Here is a 19,386-nt window from a genome sequence, read left to right as displayed (position 1 = left end):
GATTGGCACAGAGAGAATGCTCTTAGTGTACCATGATTTTGCTCAATTATTTTTGAAGGAAAAATCATAAACATAAATTCACAATGTAGAGGGTGCTACATAAAGGCATTATTAACTGTGCAGGTGCAGGGAGGTAGAAGCAGCAAGATCACAGGATAAAAATGGTTTCATTAATTCAAAGAAAGTATAAATTACTCCCTCAAATTTTGATTTTTTAAAAAAATCTATTTCTATGGGAGAAGAAACATATTTGTAGTTTAAATTAAAAAGAAAAAAATAAAATCCAATGAACAGTTTCAGCTGCAATCCAGATCTGGAATTCACTCAGTTTTCTTTTTCGTTTCAGGAAGACACTGTGCCCAAACCACATATTGCAAATGCTAAAAAGTAAAAAGATGGGGACCTCTGAAACAATGTATCATTTCCAAGAGTGAAAGCGGATATTAAGCTTCACCTTGCTCAAGTGACATCAAAACATTGTTAACAAATAAATACATATATACATATTTTCTCCGTTTAGCTCATGATATACAAAAGAGCTATTTTTTTTTGAGATTTTGCAGATACATAGCTCAAAATTAAATCTTAGCATCATGTGAAGACCCAATCCTGTATTGTGCTATGCTGATTCTGCGGGAAGCTTACATTTGTAATTAACTTTAAGAAAATGCACGTACCTCATTGTTTTACTGAATTACGAATTTAAATCACAGCGAACTGATGCTTTGCTGAATTGGTGTCTGTACTCCTGTACTGTCTAGGTTCTCAATATTTGATACTCCCAACAGTTTCCATCAGCTTTGGGTGAGAATCTGGAATCTAGATACTTTCATTAATCATATTATAGTTATGCATAGTGCACACGCATTTAATTCAGAGCATCGTTATGACCTGTTCATGCTCTGCCACATCTAGGGATGGACACAATGCCTAATAAGGATTCAGAATACCATATATGATGGTTATGATGGTTGGCGAGCATCCTTATAAACAACTATACTTTTTAAACATTGACATACAAATAGAGTATCTTGGGAAACAGTACCATTTTGTGACTCCACTAAACAGATCACAATATAATAATTACGGCCATGGTCAAATTGCACATGTTGGTGAAGTCCTTTACATGAGAATTTTGATAGTCTGTGTTTATTAGCAAAAATTTTAATTATCCAAAGTCCACATTCTGACTAAAATATGAGAAAAGCATGTGTCACTGCTTTTCTAATATTACATACTTAAGCCTTACTTTATTTACAGCTTTCAGCTAAATTTCTCATTGCGCCCGCTGCCACGTAGCTGGAGAAGGCTAACAAACCCCTCAGTGTTCACATGACAACCTTTGTGCAAACGCATCCTTATTCTGTCATCTACTGGCAGCGTGCTTCCCAGCCATGTTCTCTGCCAGTCCTTACCAGTTTGCCAATTACACAAGCTGCTTCCCAGACATCAGACAAAAATTCCACAAGACTGCTGTGCGAGCGTACCCTAATTAACCATCAGCTTAATTAGACAATTTACTGTGTAATTAGCAGGCAATTAGTCAACACCTCTCAGATCTTATTGACTGCTGTGACAGCCTTCCTTAGTCTACACATTCCCATACGCTTCCACGGCCATGATCCCAGCCCCACCCTGTACGACAGCAACCCTTGCAAGGGAAGGGAAATCATATTACATAACAAGGGAAGAGGGAGAAAAATCAATATATAGCCTGTTCATTTATTGAACTGTCTTCTATCCAAGACTTTCTTTTTTCTAGCAATAGAAGGTCAGCTGCTAACAAAAAAACACCCAGCTACAACATTAGTTTAGGTCTTTTTCATTTGTAATATGTTTTAGGATTTTTTTTTTTTTAAACTCTTATATTCCACTGAATTATCAGAGAAGTCAGGCAAGCAGAAGTTAAGGAAAAAAATAATTTGTAAACTTACTTACATATTGTAGGTTTAAGTATATGGCCAAGAACAGTGAAAAGGTGCTGACAGCTGCTTTTGAAAGCTATAGCTCGCATTGTAATTAACTGCTTCATAGTCCAAAATACATCAGGAAAGTCAAAGTAGATTACTTTAAAGTATAAAAAGTCAATACTTGATAATAATTCAATGACATTAGTGTAATTCAGTAGAAATAATTCTTTGAAGTACTATGAAATCCTCCACATAAATCTAAAGTTGTATGCCCTTATAATACATGATGTCAGAATGTACAATTAAAGACTATCATAATATGTATATTAGGGGAATATTAAAAATGTGTGTTCCTGCTTCCTTTTTCTATAGAGCAAAAATTGGATTTTGCAATTAGCTGTGACAAGAGCATTTTGGATAATTCTTAAAGTAATAATTCCAAAGTTCATGGCATGGACACACTTGTCTCCTGCTGCAATTAACTCTAGAAGATTTACTCACAAAAATCCTACACTTTCTGACTGAAGGATGGAGTTCCACAAAGCCACAATCTCTATTATAGTAAAATATTTAGATAATTATAAATCTCAAATAATTATAAGAAATGTTATTTAGAATACACTCACATACATATTTGCATAAGTAATAGGTATTTTAACATAAGAACCTATCAGGTTTTTTAAACATATGGGACTTCATTCTGCTTTTGCAACAACGTCAATCAGGAGTAAATGCAGTTATATCACCATGAGATTCAAAAATCAGCTCTCTGCTTTCTTAACATCTTGTGTGGGCAAATTAGCTGTTAAACACAGCCCTACCAGTTTCATTTACCAAGTGGGAACTCAAGACCTGGGATAACGCAAGCATTTAGGAGAAGCATATTGCCTTTACATAAACGCTACACTGGTATAACCAAAAATCCCTTGAAAAATGATTCAGCTAAAACCCTGTAAACCCATGTGTGGAAACATATGCCAGTTTAGAGCTAGTTATATCATTTCAGCTTATGTCTGCAAACTTTTTAACACAAGCTATACACCACCACATACACACTTGACATTGATTTAAGAGTGTCCATGTAGAGTCAATTTGGGACCACTTTTCTGCAAACATGTTGCAAGGTTGCATGGTCCAACCGGGCATCTTTGGGCAGTAGCTGTTGCACGAGATGCTTCAGCTCTCTTATGTTTTTCTTGGTGGAGATGAGGAAAAGTGCTCATCCAACAGCAGGGCTGCCACTTACCATGCACAGCTGAAGCAAGAAACAACTAGCTGGTGCCCAGGGGAGAAGACATGGTGCTGGAAGCATGTCTTCCCCAATACATTTGCAGCCTAATGTTTGTGGGCAGAGGTGGGGTCCCAAAGCGTCACCTAGACTCTTGCAGAAGCCAGCGTTTAACCACAGCTATCTACTTCACGTATGGATTCTGAATGTAGACATCCGCAAAGATCCTCGACTGTAAATTTGAGCAACTGAAGCATAAAGACCACTTTTCCTTTATTCCACTTCAGTATCTCAGTAGACCTACTGAAGTCAGGATTGCATTCTGGATTTTCTTGTAATTCAAATGTGGAAATGAGAAAAAAACCCAAACTGACACACGCACTTAACCAAGTGGGAAAGGGGGGGAAGTCAATGACTTGACAGGAGGGAAACTTCTGAATTCTATAATGGCAAAATAAATATTTCATTTTCTTCCTGGACATCTGTGGTTTTCTATTGAAGTGCACTATGACAATTCCAAAAAATAGGGAAGTTTATGTCATTGATGCTAAGAAAAGTCCAAAATGTTAAATATGGCCTTATGCTGTGATTGTCTTGGATAGGCTTTTTTTAAATATAACTATTAAGAAAAATATACTACAGCTTTTCTAATAAATTATTAAATACATTAACGCCACTTAAGAAAGTTATATGCAGTCGGTTGTTCTGAAGTAAGCAAAATACTATAAAGAGTTTGCAACAAATCTGAATTGAGAATGAAACTTAAGTGTGAAAATTCTAAATTTCAGAATTACATTTGGCAATTTCTAGCTTACATTGAAACTGCCTTTTTAGCTGAATTCCTTTCTGACACAAAACTGTTTGAGGTATTGCCAAGTTTACCAACAACCTTCCAAGGGCATATAAAACAACTACAGAAAATGATATCTGAATGATACTTTACACAAGTATGTTACATATTTGCTTTTTAGGATCCTGTTTATTCAGGATGTGATATTCAAAAATGTTGAGTACTTCAGATGCAGCCATCAGAAGCTGCAGATTCTCAGCAGCTTTGGAACATCGTGCATGTGTGCTCTCTTTGTCTCCCTTTTGTTAAATATTTGCAGGTATTTTCAGAAGAATGAGATAAATAAAGCAAAGGTAGTAAAGAGCAAAGCAGCTTCTTCAAAATAAAAAGAAATACTGTTCAGATATTTAGCCTACTGTAAAATTTGCATCCATTTTGTTTGACTGACTGGCTAATAGTTGTGCTATGAATAGAAATCACATCTTCTCTTAAGTACTGGTCACTTCCAGAACACCACATATTATGCTGAGCAGGAATGAACACTCCTACTTTTGGCAGCTATTTTTTATAGAAAGGCTTCTGTAGCAAAATACTCAGTATTGCAGTCTACGCTCTTCCGAATTTTGCTGGAACTGCTTCTCAGTTATGCCACTCTAAGTGCACAATGAGTTTCATTAAAATATGCAACAGTTTTCAGATTAAAAACTACCTAAAAGGCTGTTTTACTAGTCTTTTATGTATAAGCTGCCTAAAATATTCAAGCTCAAGGTTAAGGATCAAATTTACACTTTGTATATGTTAGTGCACTGTTGCTCTACTGTTTTAAACCATTGGCTCCGGAAGAAAAAGACATGAAAAAGAAACCATCTCTAAATACTGTGTAAAAACCAAACAGATGAACGGAAAATGAATTGCTGGCTTAAAGACTCTATGGAACTTACGAAATGAGCTCAAGAAGCGTAAGACATAAAAGTTACAGCCAAGCTTACTCTGCTCCATGAGGGTGCGTGGAAGGAAAAGGGAAAATACGGAAAGCAACTTGCTGATCCTCTGTTTGTAAAAGACTACCCTTTAGCACAGATGAGGTTTACTGACTCAGTGCTCGCACACCTGCGTGACAGATCCCTCTTTGCCTTCCACTGATGAGTTGTCACATTGTGCTACATGCCTTGAGATAACAGACTTCTCCATGAGAGACTCTGTGCTGTGGCTCTCGTTGCAGAAGAAATGCAGCACTTCTGCAATATTTAATGCTACAGGAAGAGTGGGACTAAACGTTTGCCCAGAGGTTTAATTTTTATCATGAAGTTGTAAAAAGTTTTTCATATCTAAAGTAATAAATACAACCACAAAGACAGCGAGAGATTTTTTACAGACAGTTGTTAAATTCTTGCTTTAAAAATGCAGTTCATTATCTTCAACATTCAAAGTATTAATTGGTCAAAATACCCAGACTTACTAATGGTAAAAACAGATTATTAAAATGGTCCAAACTGCCTCACTTGCAAATTCATTGGTGTCAAGAAGCACGCCTGCAACAATTTCAGGTGTACATCTACTTGGTGCAGACTTCAGCTGTGCTAGGAAGTGAGTTGGCTTATCAGTAATGACTTGGCTAAAGTTCTCAGTCCCAGACTCTTTGGCCTCTCTGCTTTCACTCTGTTGTTCAAGCTGTGCTACATCTCTCCAGACTGGGATTCCTCCAGGGTGAAGATGTGCCAAGTCCCTACAGCCCCAGGTGTACGGACTGAGGAGAAAGAATGGTCAAACGCAGTCCTCTCCAGTTCCTCAGACAGCAATTCTGAAGCTATTAAAGTTATTAGCATTTAAAGAGAGCCTCCAGGCTTCTTTAAGCTGGGTCAGGGATAGGGTAAAACTAAGTAGAGATGAGTTGTGGCCCTGAAGTTGAACATATCAGAGAAATACTTCTTCTTGAGCAAAAAGGAGGAAAATCTGTTTTCCTGCCACTTACTCAGATTCACGGAATGATTTGTTCCTTTTTTGTAGCCAAATAACACATTTTCTGCATAAAAGTATTCAACTAAAATACAACATCGTAGCTACAGCATTTTAAAAAATAATAATTACATTCTATTGCATTTCCCTAGAATAGTCTTTTACCTCCCCTGTTAACCTTTGCTAATTTTATGCAGTGATCTAAATATGTAAAAATTGGGGAACAATAAAGCTGGTATTTCTTATTAAAACTCTTTCAGAAATATGAAACAAAATAAGGTACATAAAGAACTCAATATTAAGACCAATACTAATAATTTTAACATTTGTAAAACCAAAAAAATAATTCCACTCACAGAGTTTTGTATGCTAAGGAAACCTGTAAAATGCACGTTTTTCTGTTAAAAAAATGTAGTTAATAAAAGTTGTCTGACGTTATTTAGTAGAAAGGGAAACAGTCCTTTTTATATTTGACATTAACAATCTGATCATTTGTCTCCCCAAAGAAAGCCCATACAGCTTTCATACAGACCACACAATAAAGAATAGTAATATTTCTGTTTACTGAGATATCAACTGGCATTTCGTTGCAAGTCAATGGTCTATCTTTGCTACAGCATACTAGACCTCAATCTGGCATCTACAAATGTCAAGAGTATAAAAAAAAATTATAGGATAGAAATCAAAAGCATGTTCTAAATTCCTAAAAAACGAAACAAAGTTCACCTAAACATATTTGCTGCAGAAATCAGTACAATATTCAGCTGTCAATCTTGAAAAACAATGAGGGAGCAATGCTGTCAGTAGGACAGGATAATAACATTTCAAGCAGATGTTCAGGCAGGGCTCTAATTCTCACTGAACTCCCTTGGTAAGCATTTAATTTCTTTATCATATGCAAGCTAGGCAAATTGTACTTCATCAAAACTGTATTGTGAAATATTAATATTTCATATTATAGCAAAACTCCATAGAATAACCTTTGTCATATTAAGAACATCAGAATTTCAAATGTCATGGTTCTGCATTTTAATGCATCTTAAATAGCTTTTTGGCTTGGCACCATAAATTATAACTAGTTTAATCTAAATTACTATGCTGTAATATAATACAAAAATATACATTTTGTAATACAGATTCACTTCTGTGAAATACTAATGTTATGGAAAACAATGCGTCATTGTACCATGATTTTTTTACCACCTTCAATTATGAAGCGAGGTGTGCACAGTGCAAATGTACACAGAGAGAACTAGTTGGAGCCTGAATACGTATATTGTAATAACAGCACATAGAAATGTGATATATCCTGGCTAAATCAATTAATTTTCTACCAGCAATGGTTTTAATTTAGAAATGGTTCTGAAAAACACATTGTAAAATCTACATCAGTGAATCGTATAAACATATATTATGACTAGAAAGTTTTCTCCACTATGGTTTAGTTCAAATTTAATCTAGTTTTAATTGTAGCTTTGTTTTTAAAATCATCCATGCAACTTGCTCCATATATAATGAAAAAAAAATTAAAGATTAAAAATGAAGTTAGTCTGCATGTGGATTTCTGCCGGTTCTCATAATAAAGGCAACTGTTTCCACGTTATTGAAAGCGACAGCATCACAAATCAATGCATGTCACAACAGAATAAAGACAGATGTATCTGATTAATCAGAATTAAATTTTAGAAGTGAAGGAAGCATCTAAAAATCAAAGCAAACATTTCTGCTATCCCAGTTGGTTTTTTTCCTCTTTCTAAGCAGCCCATACAATGCAGTGAGAGAACAACAAAGCCTGAATTCTGTTGATAAAACCCCAATTTCTGCTATAAACTTCTCACTGTGGTAATGGATATAGTATGGAGATGTGCACACTTCATATAAACTCTGACTTATTTTTATACTATGTTTATACAAACTTTCTGATTATAGGTTTTAATGCAAATTTTGTGTACTAAACAATACTCACTAATAAATTACAAGTAAGTAAACCAGCTCAGTATAACACTTCTAATAAAAAACTCCCACTCACAGTTATTTGTTAAATTAACGCAGTATCTCTCATTCTGTGGGTAGTTTTCTGTTCTAAGCTCTCAAAGAGGTAATAATCGGTATTCATTTATTGTGGGCTCTATGATATGCAGCTCCCCCATTTCCCTTCAATAGCTTGCCAACAAAATTTACAAATAACACGTTGCAGCACATAGTTATCTGAATAAGACAGAAATACTATTTGAACCAACAGAGCAATGAGCTATTGATCTTGCAGTCAAAAAGGGAAGACATGAATGTAGGAAAAGGTGTGTGAAGGGACATTTTTATTCTGCTACCATTTGTCCCTCCTAGTGATAGTCCATTTTAAAAGCAGTTATTCTCATTTCTGGAAGAAATCAAATCTACTTGATACTAAAGCAGCTGTGCAAAGATGCTTAATTTTCTAAATAAAATTCTACAAGTCACTATCTCCCTAACAGATACCTACAGACACATACAGGTACAGTACTTTATAATTAATATTTGCATTACGCTATAATATCCAGTACCTTCTGAAATATTTAGAGTGCAGTATATTTAAACGTATAAATACTCTGAAGGAATTTCAGCTATTTCTCATGTTACCTTTTTTTATGTTTCAACAATAGTACAGTAGAATGCAAGAACAAGTTTTGCTGAATCACTCAGAGCTGAAATCCTCACCCTACAAACAGAAAACACTACAGAGGTTGTCATGAAGGCAATTATGCAGCAAAGTATGTGGGTGTTTGAAAAGGGAGTGAGCATGGCACGAAACAGTTAGTGCTATGCTAACTCCCTCTGTGGCAACATGTGATGCTTTCAAGGTGAGGCCAAGACAGATAAGGGTTGGGAAGACTGGGGGAGTAAATTATGGTCCAGGGGCTAGAACTGCAGCACTGCTATCCAACAGTTCCCCTATACAGGAAAGTATGGCCTCTCATGGGCTGCAGGGATCCCTAGCCTAGCATTTTAGAAGAGTTTTCTGTGCTAGGTAGCAGAAGAGGGAAAAGGAGAGGAAGTTTATATGAAATGAATCCTCTGTCTCATGAGAATCACAGCTCTCCAGCCCAAGTCCTTTTTATCTCTGTCCTTGGGTGTCCTTCTTCCAAGATTTATCCTGCTTTTCCTTCTGATCTTATTCCACCACACAGTAGTTAATGCATGGAAATCTGTGGTTAGGCTGTATATGCTTCTCACTAGCTATATGTCACTCAAATTTAACCTGCATCAGTCACTTTTGCTAAATTGCCAAAGGATGCCCATGGTCGATAGGGAAGTCACTGGTTTCCCTATCAGTGACTGAACACAGTAGTGAATTCAGTAATCAGGTTTGGAAAAGGAAGCATTTCTCCTGCTGCTAAGCTCCCCTTTGCCACACAGGCAGCTTATGCTTTAACTATTGCAAATAAGTAGGAAGCCCACAAGTTAAACCTAACCAGGACAGATAAAATGAGGACACAAGAGGTATGAACACAGAATTCTGCTTGTAACACATACTACCAAGGCTGAAGTGGAGGAGCTTCAGCTACCAAAACCTGTGTCTAGAGAGCTCCCTTCCTCCCAGAAGCTGTTCCACTCTTGGGAACTGTACTGTCTGGGGAGCAGCTCTGCCTCCTCCCACTGACTCTGCAGGCTTAGATCAGGAAATCTTTGTTCCTGGTCCTACTACACAGTTAGCTGTGACTAGCTGGGCAGGACAGCTCAGTCTGAAATCTCTACTTCCATAGCTACTGCAGCCCAAGAGAGCATTCTGCTCCCTGCTGAACACTGCGCGAGATTTATGACTACACAATCAGAAGCTAAGTTTAAAAAAAAATAAGTTAGCATATTATGCCAACCTATATTATTCCAAACTCTCTGCCAACTCCTTGTTCTGCATTAAGTCAACAAGAGCAATCTTTGTGTAGTACTCATTGTTCACATAAGAACTGCTGTACCTCAGCGAGATTTTCTTCCTATTTGAATTTTTTTTTGCAGCATTAATTACCATGATACCATTATAAATAAAAGCAATTTTATTTCTGCAGCATCTCGCAGCCAAGCATCTCAAATCATGTCACAAATACTAAGGCTTAACACCTGTGGGAAGTGCACTGTTGGGAAGAATACAATAGTAGAAAAACTACATGGTACTTGGGTGGGGACACAGTCCCACTGCACACAGCAACACACGATTCAAGAGTTTAAGCACCAGAGAAAGACTACTGCCTCTTATTGAACTTTAGAAGAAAGCTTAGCTAGAAATCACTGGACTAGAATTCATCCAAAGTACTTTCCTGAACTTCTCTTTGAAATAAATACTACCTGCGATATTTTGCATCTTCTTGCAACAAATATTAAAAAAACTGTATTTTGTAACTACTTAAGGTACTTGCTTTTAGCAATCCTCTCACTTGAAAGATCTCCACCCGATTCACACCTCCAGAGCACGGCATCCAGTGGAACACTTTGCAGTTGCCATTTGAGAAATGACTCAGAGTCTGCTGCTTAGTGGAGTACCAGCATCACTTCCTACAACATGCATGTCTTTCCTCCTGAACTCCCACCAAAACTGGAACTCAGCCAGCGTCTGTTTAGCTCTTGAGATACACAGTAATCAACGTGCAGTCTGGCAGGACTGCAAGCATACCAGCAATAAAACTGATAAATAAATAAATCTCAGTACTTTCTATGAGTTGCCTTTAGCCCAGGCACTGAATAGTTACAGCTGACGGTATGTTAAACACGTAAGTCAGTTGTAAGAACACTTGAATGACATTTATGTCCTAAAAAGCATTTTAATAAGAAACCCTGTGAAGTAGATTGGAATCCCCATTGCAATCCAGAACACCTACTTCCTTCGGGCTACTTCAGGCATAAGTGACAGCGGAAGCCAGTCTGACATATTTTACAGTATGCTGTAGTAATACAGCACTTTGTCCTTACACCTTCCTCATATTAGAGGGCCACCCTCTATAGTTAATTCACTTATGGTACTTACCCATGTAGAGGTGGCAGAGTAACAAATGCACTTTTTCTCTTCTGCTAAGGTCTCCATCCATCAGTGCACTTTTACATCCCACCTCTGAACCAAGAATAAAAGCCCTTTGTTTCCAAATTCATCTCAAAAGCTCTGTTCAGCCCACACTCCTGTTTGTCACTGGTTGACAACACATTACCATTATTCACACTGTTACTCAGGCCTATGCCCAAGGACTTACCTTTGATCCTCTTCCTCTCTCCACAAGTCAAACTATATCTACATCCCAGCTCAAATCTTGTTTCTTTTCTCTGCAATACATTTATCAAAACCATTGTTTTCTTTCACTGTCTAAACTTCTTGCTCAGTCTTATTTTGCCATTTTGAATGTAGTAACAGGAAACCCATCCTGAATGCAATTCTCGGGTCAAACAAGCAATTACATACTTTAAATCTACACCAAATGCTTTATTTTAGGTGCCACACTGAGCCTTCAAGACTTAATTCTAACTCCTTCCTCTTCCACTACCTGTTACTGAAGAGTTATGTCACTGTACTACAAGCCTTGAGCACAACTACTATTCCTTCCATAGGCTTGTTTTATGTTGCCTCCATCTTTCTCTTCCACTACCAGCCAGCCTCAAGCTTACACCCACATTATCACATTGCAACTGCAACTCAATTTCAATGGCTTATCTTGGCAGTCCTTGGCACAGAAGCCAGCTTTCATGAGTTGCGTGATAAAGCTGTTACTCATTCCCTTTGCATTCTGATCCCTCACAGAAAACATTTTCACTGCAATATTTAAAAAAAGGACTATTACCCTTACTAGATGGCTACTATTAAAAGGCTGGGGAATATAAGGGAAGAATGTAACAGCAAACAAAATCAGGAATTGTGTCACCTTTACACTGCACTGTTGGAACCTCCCAGAGTAGTTGACCTACACAATGTACCATACACTTCCCTGCTATCTTTATGCTAGCTAGATTTAATAGTGCCATTCCCAAAAGATTCAGATTTTTCAAACATACAAAGAAATTGTTACATGCTAAATATACCTTAAAATATTTCCTTACCTTATCCAGGGAGAATGTTTTAGTGACAGCAAAGCCCCATCCAGCTTCAAAAGCTCTTCGAATCATTGAAGAACTAGTAGTAGGGGTTGCACTGGCAAGGCCAAAAGGATTTGGAAACTTCAGTCCAGCCATTTCTACACTGATGTCTACTAAATCGATAGGAGTATAGAAGAGTGGTAGTTCTGGAACAGTAGAAACTGCAATACCATGTAAGGACTGTAAAAAACAAACAAAAATCACAGACATTTTTGCTGATTCAATTTTATATCATTTATTATTAACCCTGATAAAGGAGTAATTAATATATAATAACCCAAAGTTTTAGTATTGTATTATGTGTTCAGACTTGGAAATCAGCAAAACAGGCAAACACTTGCATATGTAGCAACTTCTGTCCAAATAGCATTCATGCTGAAATATTATGCCATGCTGGAAATAACTGAACAATAATAACACAGAAACAGTTATTTTACATCCTGTACTACTAGCCTGGTTCAGCCCAAAGGTTTGTTCAGCCATTCTGAACAGCCAGTTCTGTTCCCTACAGCAGCCAGCAGCAGTGAGATTTTAAAAAACCAACAGGGTATGCGCAGACGGACCCTTTCTAGTTTTCTTCCCAGTTGCCAATCTATAAAAAGTGTAGGGACTTGTGAAAAATGAGGGAAGGCATCCATGTGCAGGATCACTCAGCCCTAACTCAATGTATTTTGAACTCCTGCAACTTTTCCCCCCCCTTTTAAAGATTTTATCTCGCCTATGCAATGGGATACGCATCAATATATGCAAAACTATTATTGTTTTAATATTTAATTGTATTAACATGAATAAGGGTGACAAAAATTAGACTCTGATTTGGGATCAAAGAACATCATACACATTACAGCTGTGACACCACAGTCACTTTTGTTTTCGTTTTGAAGACAGCCTTTTCTCTGGAGAGTCCGTGAAAAGCTTTCAATGTAAATGTTGCATGTAATACTGTAAAAATTGTAGACAGAAAATCTTTTTCCATGTATGGATACTGAACAGCATCCTAATCAGGCTGTGGTAGGTAGAAGTAAAATCTTTGCTCACTCAGACGGTTGACGTAATAAAATCACAAAGAAATAAAGCAGGGATTTCTAACACAGAGAAGCCCTACACAGTCTGCGTTCCTAGTAAGATCACAGCAGTTTCTTCTACCCTTAAAAGGAAGATTTCTTCAGCAGGACAAAAAGAACCACTACTGGAGGTGTGGGGAAGATTTTCTGTAACAGTAAAAACCTCAGCCACTTACAGATTGCTGCCTTTTGGGTTGTTTTTTTAAAGGAACTTACTTATCCCATTTTTACCTGTGAAAACTAATAAGCATGGATGGGATGAGGGGTTTTTTTGTTTGTTTTAGTGCCTTTTGTTTCCCAGGCTGGTTCAAAACCTGAGAGTTCACATGTCTGTTTTGTTTTGGGACTGCCTGGACTCACGTCTCAGATTCTGACTCCAAACCTTTGATTCCTTGGACAGAGGGGATACATTTGGGGGTCAAATTTTCTGATGGCTTAAAAGCACTGAAAGTAGTGGAATTGTCCTAGCCTGAATGATGCAAACCTGAATGCATTCCTAATGGTGGACATTTTGAGAAAAGCTAATTTTTAAAGATCCCTAACACTTGGGTCTAAACTCCCTTCAGTATCACGACCTCTCCCAGCTAGCAGCTGATGCAGCCACACTTTATAAAAAGCCAGACATCCCCCGTTTCCTCCCTCCTGAATGCTCACTGCTTCCTCTGTGTCATACTCCACAGGGCTGTTTTCCTACACCAGGAGAATTTGAGTTCTTAGAAGACCAAACAGCCCAGCAATCTACACCCCAAAAGCTTTTGCTAACCGACAAATCAAAGAAAAGAAAAGAAAAAAAAAAGTAGTCTCTTGATTATTTGGGGTTTGATTTAATCTTTAACTATTTTTTAGTCTTTCTTAACTAAAATTTCAACTGCAAAGCGTTGTTTGCAATGCCAAAAACAGAACTTCCTGGATCACACGATTGAAATTAAAGCATTTTTAAAATGTTAGCACTTTTTGTCTCCTACATATTTGGAAGTGGGGCAATCTGCTGAAATCAACACTGATATACTGAACTCTTACAGTGTACTCTGATTTTGATTCTGTAAGAATGACAGCAAAGAAAGACTTAGGGAAAGGTTTTTGGCCAATTCCACTCTATGTGCACATGTGAGTAATAAACCTAATTCTCCATTTTGAAAGCAGTTATTTGTTAATTCATTTGCTATCCAGAATTGTTCAAATGTTCTCTATGAATGTACTTCAGTCTGAGGATTGCTCAGGAACTATTAATTGCTTGTATAACTGTAAATATTGATTGCTATAGACAGATAGACAGACAGCTTAAGTGCTTAATATGCAGCTTAAGTTACATTGTATTGTTTCTTTTCCCAGGCAGGACAAATTAATCTCGAAAAGTTGTTCTCACCTAAAATGAGTGTTGCTTGGAAGTGATTCTTAACTAGAGACCCCAGATGAGCTTTCTGTGATAAAATAGAAAATAAATCCTATACAAGACAAAAAAATAAAATCCACCAGAGCAGTGAAAGACTTTTGAACCAGGTCGTTGAATACACCCATGTGAAAACAGGCCTTGCCTCCTGCGTGCCTTCATGCAAACTGGTCATAAGGCACTTCCTAAACCATATACAAAGAGGCCTATTCTTCCGGCCAAACTTCCCTCACAAAGAGCAAAACCACAAACAATTCCACCCAGACACACTCAAGCACCGCAAGATGTGCCTAATGCTTGCTAATGACAAGGTAACGCAGGTGGAGGTGGCAGGGGGAGGACTGAAAAAAGGTTTCAATGGAATAAACCAAGTCTTTAAAAACACACAGGGGCAGGATGCAGCTGAAGGTTCAGTAGCCAGTGGCTATACATCCTCACAGATTTATCTCCCTCCTTCCTATCAATTCCCTTTTTGCTCTATTTAGTTTTTTGCTGTTTTTTCCTTTCAGCACAATGCTTATAAAAGAAATAAGCCCTGATGCGTTGTTTTCTACAAAGCAAAACTTTTGGCAAACTAAAATGTTTTATAGCTTCCTGAAAGTAAAATCATCTTTATAATGAAGGATTTCCCTGACATTGCACAAACAAATAGGAAAAGAAAGCCTGCAGGCAAGGGTTTATTTATAATAACTCTTTCCTTGATTTGTAAAAATAGAGGACAAAAAGTGTGGCCCATTCTTCCTCTAATTTGATGCTAACCAGCTGAGCTACCAATATTGCAGGTACTTACTGTTCCAGTCACAGCAACTTTTTGGATACTGGAACAGGGTGGTGAAAAATCCCCAACACGCTGCATGCAGTGGCCCCAGCTTGTTCTAAGCAGGATATGCCTAGAGGCAAAAGCAGCATAGTCTGTAGTGTAGGGCTGAGAGACAGGAACTCAGCTTTAGACGTGATACAATTTGTGACATTCATTTTCTTTAGATGGAGAAAATTCTTAACCACAGCGATATGGTCTAACTCCATTTTCGGGCCCTTAACAAAGATAGACTGTGAAAGTGAGTAGTTGTATTACTGTTATTTTTCACAAGTAATAGAGAGCCTTCTCTACAAATCCTACTGCCTGAAAGAGTTATCCTGAATACTTTCATCTCACTCCTGCCTTCTCTATTTTTAAGTCTGATCTTAAAACGTATCTTTTCTCCCTTGCATGTGCTGCTTCTATCCTCTCTCCAATTAGCCATTATTTAACTTTGTTAAATACATTTAAACTTTGTTAAGTATGTTTATGTTATTTCATACAATCTCAGAATGGTTGTGGTTGGAAGGGATGCCTGGGGACCCTCTACTAGTCCAACAACCTTGCTCAAAGCAGGGTCAACTAAAGCAGGTTGCTCAGGGCTCTGTCCAGTTGGACAGAGATATTCTAAGCTCCTTCCTGGCTTTCTGTTTCTGGAACAGACATATTGCTTACTCAGTGGTAAGCAACTAAACTACCAGGTTTCCTGCACTTGCATTTACTCCACCTTTTTGCAAATGCTGCTTTGTTACTTGTCTCCATGCTAGTGTTATGTTGTTCTAGCTAAACAAAGGGACATTCAATTTTTCCTTTGGTTATCCGTTATAACTAACGGCTTCAAAGACAAGCTTCCTGGGAACCACCCATCTCTGGTATTGGTTATGAAATAATGTACATTCATGCATGCTCAAGGAATATATGAGAATGGTCAACCTTCATAAAAGGAACAACAACTATACTCTTCAGACACAAAGCCCATATATTCTTTGACAGCATAGATAAAGAAAAAATAGCAAATATACAACACTGTTTCAAAATAGCACAGTGATGTGCTCAAAATTCGTATTGAATAGCATCTTAGTGAAGTGCAGTTTATATCAGTTAGGATCCAGCTCTCCCTTCTATAAGCGTATCATGTACATTTCAGTCTAAGAAAAATATAAAAGAAAGTGTCCATACTGGGAAGATTACTGTAAAGAAAAAATAGATTTAGATAAAAGAAAACTTATTGTGAACCAGAGAAGAAAAGTCACTTTTTAAGAGGGATTTTAGTGAGAAGAAGAAGGCAGCTTGAATGCCACGTATGGGAAAACGCTCCACGGCTAAGCGTATGAATAGAGCAGGAGTGAGGCTTTAAGGCTGGCGCAGTGGTCCAGGAAGAAAATACTGGAAGAATCGCAATGCGAGAGCTGTCTTTGCTCTCAAGGCACGCATAGAAAATCAGAAGTTAGCCCTGCAATAATTGTGAATTACCCTGAATATAACTATTACATTATTAAATCCCATGCACTAATCGAAAAGAAATGAATGGTAACTGAGGCATAGAAGAGAACAGCAGCCTATATTGCTTCTACACAAGATCATAAAGTCACTGTTGGACAAAAGTAAGGGCCATTACAATCTCCAAACTAAATAAATCACCAAGATTATTTTACAGAAATTTTTACATCATCCACGGAATAACAAAAAAGGTTGAATCCTGAAAAAAAAGTTGTGAATAGTAGTTGCATGAATTATTAGGTTGATTCTGTTTGGATCTCTAATGACTTGCAAAGAACAGTTCTAGGAAGACTGACTATATCTTCTAACAGGTTCTATTACAACTATCCTTAGTTAGGCTTTGACTGGTCATGTTTATAGAAACTAACCTGACACAGCTGCAGGCAACAATTTCTGAGATGAACCTATGCTTCATACATTGGGAGGAATATGTTAAGAGGCAGGAGATATTTAGGCAACTAATGATGGAAAGTTTCCAGCATAAGAGCAGCCAAGAAGCTTCTGTAAATAACTCGCAGTTTTGAACATAAGGCATTTCTGCTGGAGAGTCCTTGAGTCTGGATCTCCTGCTTCACTTGACCATGTGCCAGAGCTTGCAGCAATTGGAGTTTCAGGGCACATATCAGGCCCATCTGTTTGCTTAGCCTTTTGCCTGGAGTAGGGTGGGATACAAGCAGCGTGCCGTTCAAACAGTGCATTCTGCAAGTAGTTGGGAGGGTGGTTTTGAGTTTCAGTCTTTGACATGGTCTTGGGTTGCTTGAGAAATCCCATGGAATAGTTTTATTTTGCTAAAGGTTGATGGCATTATTGGTAGATCCTGGTGCTGAGATAGTTGGTGATTTTGGAAATGGCTACCTATTCCTGTAACTAACATGCAAATGGATAGAAGGTATCAATGTATTTATTTAAAATTTTATGTGTACTCAATTCAGACACTCAGATGACAGGAAGGTTGCTTGCCTTAGAATCTCACAGTAGAGAGAAAATAAGGTAGTGTGTAAGGGTGTTTTCTCACTTGATATTGGAAGTTTCCAGAATACAGGGCTGTGAATTGAACACATGCACGCACATGCACACAAAGGCACGCACACATGCACATACCTACCCCTATAAACGTCAGGGTAATACCATCCTTCTCTAAACAACTTCTTTAGAAAACAAACTCTCCTCCAGTCACTAAAATTTCTACCGGGTCCAAACACTGGTGAAGTAAATTGCCAAATTACAGCACTCTGAACCACAGCAACCAGATTTTACAAGGGCTGTGCATCCAAATAAATGCCCCTGGGCAACCCATTCATCTAACAGCTGGAAAGGTGACACCTGACATTTGGAAACTTTCCTGTGAAGATTGCTGTAAGGCTTTCCCATTAGCTTCCTGGTGAGACTGTAAGGTTGAATAAGTTGCCTTGAAACCTACAAAGGGTAACGGAAATGCTCTAATATCACAAGCCTGCTTGATTTAAAATTCTAATTCTCAAGCCATGACTATTCAGATTTTTCCCAAAGTATTAAATACATTCCAGAAGGGAAAAAGAAAGAAGCTTTGAGAGGAAACAAGATGGTAAAGGAAGGTTTTTAAGTGATGTGTGTATTTCTAGAGGTTAAAGAGGAAGGAGACAAAGAGGAGATACCCCTCTCTCCCCCTCTCACAGTTACCCAAATTCACAGCGCACTGAGAAATTAAGCGAGCAGGTCAGGGATTAAAGATGTTTCACACTCTGCATTTTCATAGGGTCTAAGAAGGCAGGACACAGACAGTGCTTTAGAACAAGTGAGAAAAAATATGCACAGATACTAACAACAAGCTTTCAGTTGAAGTATTTTTAGGAAGTGAAATCAGACCCCAACAGCATGAAATTGCACAAACATGCAATCAGAGAGGCTTTGAGCAGATGGATGGGGGAGAAAAACATCGAGCTGTTACAGTCCCAACTTCAGTTGTTCAAACCTCTTTTTGTGGGAGAATGAATCATGTACCATGTTTCTAAAAAGTTCCTTGCACTATGAACGCACTCTTTGTCAGCTGGTTCTCCACACAGGCTGTGTCTCCTGTCTCTGAAGGTTCCTCTGCAGCTCCTCTAGACTTTGTGCTCTTTCTTTTACTAGAAAAATTAGGGCAGAGGTGCTCAGTCAGCAACATGTAAGGAGCACCAAAAGGGAACATGCAGTTACCAGGTTTTTGAACCCCTGTTCTGTAACCCTTAAACTCATATTTCTCAGGTAAATTCTCCTTTGCATTATTTTCCTCTGTGCATTCAGTGTTTATTTTTTGTCGGGTTCTTGTGTCCAGTTTATCAGCCTCATCAGAGCAAACTTTGGTTCCAGTGTAGATAATATGAGTACTTTGTAAGCTGTTAGTACACTAAAAATGTCTTCCCTATGTAACAACATTGGCAATATTTAATTTTTAGTTTATACACTATTGGGAGATTTTATGTTTTAATACTGATGGGCTCACTTCTTTTCCGCAATTACCCAATTAGGACTTCTACTTGCACTGTGTATTGTGCAGGGAGGCTTCCTACCCTTGAGTGTAATTCAGAGCTGGGGCCAAGAAAATGTTGCTTGGATTTCAGTGTTAAGATAATGTAAGAAAGCTGGGTTCAACTACCCAACCTCAAGCACATGATCCAAGCTGAATGAATCTGTAATGTTCAAA

The 19,386-nt window shown here is 37.8% G+C and overlaps 1 protein-coding gene across 1 annotated transcript in view; it reads right to left on the bottom strand.

Annotated features, from left to right (window-relative positions):
• DPYD (dihydropyrimidine dehydrogenase) overlaps positions 1 to 19,386 on the bottom strand; it is a 372,599-nt gene that overhangs the window by 162,939 nt on the left and 190,274 nt on the right. The window contains exon 13 of the mRNA XM_030033578.1: positions 11,936 to 12,151. Coding sequence (XP_029889438.1) covers positions 11,936 to 12,151 — 216 coding nt within the window. The remainder of the gene's footprint in view (positions 1 to 11,935; positions 12,152 to 19,386) is intronic.

The sequence above is a fragment of the Aquila chrysaetos genome, chromosome 12, assembly GCF_900496995.4.
Source record: "Aquila chrysaetos chrysaetos chromosome 12, bAquChr1.4, whole genome shotgun sequence".
In the NCBI taxonomy this organism is placed as follows: Eukaryota; Metazoa; Chordata; class Aves; order Accipitriformes; family Accipitridae; genus Aquila; species Aquila chrysaetos.
The sequence above is the reverse complement of the archived record's forward strand: the minus strand, read 5'-3'. Positions and strand labels throughout refer to the sequence as shown.